The sequence below is a fragment of the Palaemon carinicauda genome, chromosome 7 (assembly GCF_036898095.1).
Source record: "Palaemon carinicauda isolate YSFRI2023 chromosome 7, ASM3689809v2, whole genome shotgun sequence".
NCBI classification, from domain to species: Eukaryota; Metazoa; Arthropoda; class Malacostraca; order Decapoda; family Palaemonidae; genus Palaemon; species Palaemon carinicauda.
The window spans coordinates 167,065,282-167,072,414 of NC_090731.1; the positions used below are offsets into that span (position 1 = coordinate 167,065,282).

General features: G+C 32.0%; 1 protein-coding gene and 1 long non-coding RNA gene across 4 annotated transcripts in view; one reads left to right on the plus strand and one right to left on the minus strand.

Annotated features, from left to right (window-relative positions):
* The window catches only part of Phm (Peptidylglycine-alpha-hydroxylating monooxygenase), a 90,011-nt gene that overhangs the window by 25,172 nt on the left and 57,706 nt on the right, over nt 1-7,133 (minus strand). For all 3 annotated transcript variants that reach the window (XM_068377117.1, XM_068377118.1, XM_068377116.1), the window contains exon 3: nt 577-734. In XM_068377117.1, coding sequence (XP_068233218.1) covers nt 577-734 — 158 coding nt within the window. The remainder of the gene's footprint in view (nt 1-576; nt 735-7,133) is intronic.
* Nucleotides 1-7,133, plus strand: part of LOC137644142 (uncharacterized) — a 107,883-nt gene that overhangs the window by 7,157 nt on the left and 93,593 nt on the right. The gene's annotated exons all lie outside the window — the stretch shown is intronic.

The following is a 7,133-nucleotide window of genomic DNA, read 5'->3' on the forward strand; positions in this document are numbered from 1 at the left end:
TTATATTGTTGATATTTATAAGCTCTCTTTTCCAAAAGATTAATATTATTTTATTTATCACTTCAATACAAAGAACCTACTTGCTTAACTAAAGTAATGACATGCTTTCGATATTATTCATTTACTTACGGTAGTTTGAAAACTACCCAAACTTGAATGAAATATTTTCAAATTTAGTTTTCAATATTATTCATTTACTGATTACTTGTATAAAAATTACTTAATTCAAATATTTGAAATTGTAATGCTGTTATTTTTTTTTAACCTGTCACTCTCTTTAGATTTCTAATAAATTAATTGGAGGATAAAATAATCAACAAAATTCTATGCAACCTTAAGGAGCATTGAGGAATTGCAAGATGGCCTTCATCAAAAAAAAAAAAAAAAAAAAGGTTCCTCACCCCTGCCTACACCTAGAAAATTGCTTAGTAACAGCATTATGATTATTATAAAATATATTAAAAGATTAAGATTGCATTAGTTTTAACTAATACATTAGTTAAATGTATTACCCGTCTAATGTACTGTGGTATTTTCGAACGAATTAGAATCTTTTAAAATGTAACCGCTTCATACCTGTGATCCCGTCCGACACACGGGTGCCGAAGAGATGCCGGGCTGTGCCAGCGCCATCTCTCCGCAGTTCCACACTTCTCCGTCGCTTCCCGGTTCTTCACAGCCGTACAGGAGCATGTGATGAGCTGTTTCCATGGTGGCATTAGGCTCGAAGGCGGCTGGAAAAGGAAAGATGCATTAGGCGCTGTGTTACTCTTTGTTTTTACGTCGAATAAAAAAAAAAAAAGCTTGTTATCGTTATTATCAATCTTAGATGTAAAAGCTCCAGTGTTTTGAATGGGGATTTTGCTCAAGTCTTTACTCCCATTACCTATATAAGCAGAATGTTTTTCGTGCTGAATTTGTGTATTGTATGCGTCATCCATTTCGCCTATGGCTTGCTTACATACAGTATGTAGAAAATCAAATTATAATACTCAATTCACACATTTCATGTGTGTTTTAAAAGGATTTATATAGAGTATAATATACATCATCATTATCCGTAGCTAGTGCACTGTAGGACAAAGGCCCCAGACATGTCCTTCCACTTGCGTCTGTTTATGGTCTTTTTATTCGTCTGTACCCACAATTTTTTTTAGGTCGTCAGTCCATCGTTTTTTCTTCCTTTCCCTACTTTGCAATCTCTAGGGACCCATTCTGTCATTCGTAATGTCCATATATTACCTGTCATTCTCATTATGTCCTGCCATGTCCATTTTTTTCATACACTATATATATATATATATATATATATATATATATATATATATATATATATATATATATACATATATATATACACAGTATATATATATATATATATATATATATATATATATATATATATATATATATATATATATATATATATATTATAGTGTATGTGTATATATACATATTAAACAACGAAGGGAATATTTCATCTTGATTGTTGCTATTACTTTTGTCTCATTGACATCGTGACTCACGTGACGTCAATGAGAAGTAAGTACTAACATTAATAAAGTTTTTCACGTTGCCTTTCGTTGATTGATACATATTTTATGCTTACCACATGTTAGCTGTTGGGATTTTCTCTCTCTCTCTCTCTCTCTCTCTCTCTCTCTCTCTCTCTCTCTCTCTCTCTCTCTCTCTCTCTCTCTCTCTCTCTCACAAAGAATCACACACACATATACATATATATATATATATATATATATATATATATATATATATATATATATATATATATATATATATATATATATATATATATATATATATTTATGTATGTATGTATGATAATATGTATGTATGTATGCATATATGTATGTATGTAAGTATGTATGTACACCAAACAAGTATCTTATTTCACCAAGATATTATATTACTAATTTTGCTTAATTATTGTGATTTAAATTTAAGTTCCGTTTTCAAGGCTGCAAATTATAAACAAGATAAAAAATCGTGCAAGGATTTAAAAGTTTGCAAAGACTAATTAGAAGTAAAAAAATATCTTGCGAAAAAAAAAATTATATTAGAGACATAGTGAATTTTCTTAAAATACGTTAAAACTAAGAAAACGAAGAATTATAAGAAAAAGAGTACTAAGGCAATTTTTAGCATTACGGTAGAAGGCAAAACCTCAGTCGTTTGTATTTAATCAAATTTATAGATGGCAATAAAACACGTACATCACACTATTGTTATTACACTTCCGTGCTATATTTGCTTGTTGAATAGAAGTAGTTTTTTTTTTTTTTTTTTTTTTTTTTTTTTTGGTCAAAGTTCACGGGTATCTGTCGCTTTCTTCTACCGTAATTTACCTGTTGAAGTCATAACCTCAGTCGCTTTTATTTCATTAATTTTGTAGGTGACAATAAAAAATGTACATCACCCTATTGTTCTCATACTTCCGTACTACATTTTCTTCTATAGAGGAGAGTTTTTTTTTTTTTTCCAAGGTTCACGTGTATCTGACGCTTTCTTTTTCCCAACGTTCCCTGTGCAAATAATTTTCTGTGCTAACGGCTTCGTTCCGGTTCTGCACCGTTAATTGGTGCAATTCCAGTTTTTTGCGCTCTCTTGTGACACTTGTTCTCCACCCTAGTGACATTCAACTTTTTTTTTTTTTTTTTTTTTTTTTTTTTTTTTTTTTTTTTTTTTTTTTTTTTTGCAATATTCACTTATTTTTTAACCAATCAAAAAAAACAATTCTTATCTCCATTCTAACCGAGAAATTTTATTTTTAATCATGTTCAGCGAAAAGAAAATGAATTAATTCTCACATAAGATAAAAATATATTAACATAAGGATTTCGTGAAATGACTATACTTAATGAGTTTCTTCCACTGCTCTGAAAAATAAACCGTAATCAACTAGCCACGGTAAAAAGTAATATTTCTTATTATTTGCATAATCTATATTCAAATAGCTTGTAGTTTAACATAAACTACATGCTTAAATTATGGCAAGTGTTTTATGGGAGTCGATACAGATATTCAAAACGTTAGATAGATATTGGATCATATGATTCTTGATTGTGGAATGATCTTCCTAATCGGGTAGTTGAATCAGTAGAACTTCAAAAGTTCAAAGTTGGAGCAAATGCTTTTTTGTTGACCAGGCGGACATGAGTCTTTTTATAGTTTATATATGACATATTTGTTTTTGATGTTGTTTATAGTTTATATGTGACATGTCTGTTTTGACGTTGTACTTTTTTTAGAACGATTTATTGTTAATTTGTTCTCTTCATTTATTTATTTCCTTATTTCCTTTCCTCACTGGGCTATTTTTCCCTGTTGGAGCCCCTGGGCTTATAGCATCTTGCTTTTCCAACTAGGGTTGTAGCTTGGATAGTAATAATAATAATAATAATAATTTGGATTTTGCATACCAGTTTTATTTCCCCGTTCAAGAAACTACCGTTTAGTACCAGGCGTCAGACTTTTTCGTTGGAGTACAGTGTGACCCTACTTAGAAAGTAGATTTTCGTATCCTACAATTTTGCCTGAGGTTGTACTTTTACAACTACAGTACTGTTAAGTGATATTTTCTTTACTTTTTCAACTACAGTACTGTTAAGTGATTTTTTTTCTTTACTTTTACAACTACAGTGCTGTTAAGTGATTTTTTTTCTTTAGTTTTACAACTACAGTACTGTTAAGTGATTTTTTCTTTACTTTTACAACTACAGTACTGTTAAGTGATTCTTTCTTTACTTTTACAACTACAGCACTGTTAAGTGATTTTTTCTTTACTTTTACAACTACAGTACTGTTAAGTGATTTTTTCTTTACTTTTACAACTACAGTACTGTTAAGTGATTTTTTCTTTACTTTTACAACTACAGTACTGTTAAGTGATTTTTTCTTTACTTTTACAACTACAGTACTGTTAAGTGATTTTTTCTTTACTTTTATAACTACAGTACTGTTAAGTGATTTTTTTCTTTACTTTTACAACTACACTACTGTTAAGTGATTTTTTCTTTACTTTTACAACTACAGTACTGCTAAGTGATTTTTTTCTTTACTTTTACAACTACAGTACTGTTGAGTGATTTTTTCTTTACTTTTACAACTACAGTACTGTTAAGTGATTTTTTTCTTTACTTTTACAACTACAGTGCTGTTAAGTGATTTTTCCTTTACTTTTACAACTACAGTACTGTTAAGTGATTTTTTTCTTTACTTTTACAACTACAGTACTGTTAAGTGATTTCTTTCTTTGATTCTTCCATTGACAGATTGGAAAGTGATCTTCCTGCTATTTTGCTTCAGGTAGAGAAAATGGCTGGGCTACTTTTCCATAGTTTGGACCTTTTCGTTTCGTTATTTGTTGATACTTTTATGTGTTAGTACCAGAATTATCTTGGTTTTTGTTTGTTTGTTTGTTTAGATTGACCAGCCCTTGTTGCTGAACACGGGCAACAAGGGCTGGTCAATCCAACAAACAAACAAGATAATTCTGGTACTAACACATCAAAATATCAACAAATTATTTTCTCCTCTCCCAGTGCTTCTTTGTACATACTGTACACTTGCTATCCAGTAACAAATTGCAATGTAATTTTTTTTCCTTTTGTGTATGAATTTGCTATTCATAAATCCTTTGATCTAAATTTCTTATTTGTTCATTCTCGTTGAATCCGTAGATCTTCAAAAGTTTAAAGTTGGAGCAAATGTTTTTATGTTAACCAGCTTGACATGAGTCTTTTTATAGTTTATATGTGACATATCTGTTTTTAATGTTAATAGTTTATATAGGACATATCTGTTTTAACGCTGTTACTGTTTTTAGAATGATATATTGTTAATTTATTCTCATCATTTATTTATTTCCTTATTTCCTTTCCTCACTGGGGTGTTTTTCCCTATTGGAGCCTTTGGGCTTAGAGCATCTTGATTTTCCAACTAGGGTTGTAGCTTGGCTAGTAATAGTAATAATAATGCACTTTTGAGCAAAGCATTATTATTATCGAAAATAGTTTTGTTTTAAAATCTTATTTTTGTCTGATTTCTATACAGCCAAGGTACGTTGTCGTGTAAGAAATCAAGGAATTGGGAGGGCTTTCTCTAACCTATATGTAATATAAGTTTTCCTTTCACACAATTCTAAAAGCCTTATCATCTCTCTTCCTTATGGATTCACAACAGACTTTCTTCATCATTTCTCTTCCTTATGGATTCACAACAGACTTTCTTCATCATTTCTCTTGCTTATGGATTCACAACAGACTTTCTTCATCATTTCTCTTCCTTGTGGATTCACAACAGACTTGCTTCATCATTTCTCTTCCTTGTGGATTCACAACAGACTTTCTTCATCATTTCTCTTCCTTGTGGATTCACAACAGACTTGCTTCATCATTTCTCTTCCTTGTGGATTCACAACAGACTTGCTTCATCATTTCTCTTCCTTATGGATTCACAACAGACTTGCTTCATCATTTCTCTTCCTTGTGGATTCACAACAGACTTTCTTCATCATTTCTCTTCCTTGTGGATTCACAACAGACTTGCTTCATCATTTCTCTTCCTTGTGGATTCACAACAGACTTTCTTCATCATTTCTCTTCCTTGTGGATTCACAACAGACTTGCTTCATCATTTCTCTTCCTTGTGGATTCACAACAGACTTTCTTCATCATTTCTCTTCCTTGTGGATTCACAACAGACTTGCTTCATCATTTCTCTTCCTTGTGGATTCACAACAGACTTTCTTCATCATTTCTCTTCCTTGTGGATTCACAACAGACTTTCTTCATCATTTCTCTTCCTTGTGGATTCACAACAGACTTTCTTCATCATTTCTCTTCCTTATGGATTCACAACAGACTTTCTTCATCATTTCTCTTCCTTATGGATTCACAACAGACTTTCTTCATCATTTCTCTTCCTTGTGGATTCACAACAGACTTGCTTCATCATTTCTCTTCCTTATGGATTCACAACAGACTTTCTTCATCATTTCTCTTCCTTATGGATTCACAACAGACTTGCTTCATCATTTCTCTTCCTTGTGGATTCACAACAGACTTTCTTCATCATTTCTCTTCCTTGTGGATTCACAACAGACTTGCTTCATCATTTCTCTTCCTTGTGGATTCACAACAGACTTTCTTCATCATTTCTCTTCCTTGTGGATTCACAACAGACTTTCTTCATCATTTCTCTTCCTTATGGATTCACAACAGACTTTCTTCATCATTTCTCTTCCCTGTGAATTCACAACAGACTTTCTTCATCATTTCTCTTCCCTGTGGATTCACAACAGACTTTCTTCATCATTTCTCTTCCCTGTGGATTCACAACAGACTTTCTTCATCATTTCTCTTCCCTGTGGATTCACAACAGACTTTCTTCATCATTTCTCTTCCCTGTGGATTCACAACAGACTTTCTTCATCATTTCTCTTCCCTGTGGATTCACAACAGACTTTCTTCATCATTTCTCTTCCCTATGGATTCACAACAGACTTTCTTCATCATTTCTCTTCCCTATGGATTCACAACAGACTTTCTTCATCATTTCTCTTCCTTATGGATTCACAACAGACTTTCTTCATCATTTCTCTTCCTTATGGATTCACAACTGACTTTCTTCATCATTTCTCTTCCTTATGGATTCACAACAGACTTTCTTCATCATTTCTCTTCCTTATGGATTCACAACTGACTTTCTTCATCATTTCTCTTCCTTATGGATTCACAACAGACTTTCTTCATCATTTCTCTTCCCTATGGATTCACAACAGACTTTCTTCATCATTTCTCCTCCTTATGGATTCACAACAGACTTTCTTCATCATTTCTCTTCCTTAGGGATTCACAACAGACTTTCTTCATCATTTCTCTTCCTTGTGGATTCAAAACAGAATTTCTTGCACGCACAAAGACTTCCACAGACAATTCAAGAAATATCCTAATCTTTTGCTCAAACCTTGCTACCTTTTTTCTTTACCTATACAGTAATTAACTCTTCTATCATCATATCATCATCCATTATGTTTCCATTCTTCTACCTCTGTATTAGAATTATTGGTTCCATAGTCGCTGTGATTAATTTCTTGTTGATATTTATGCACTACA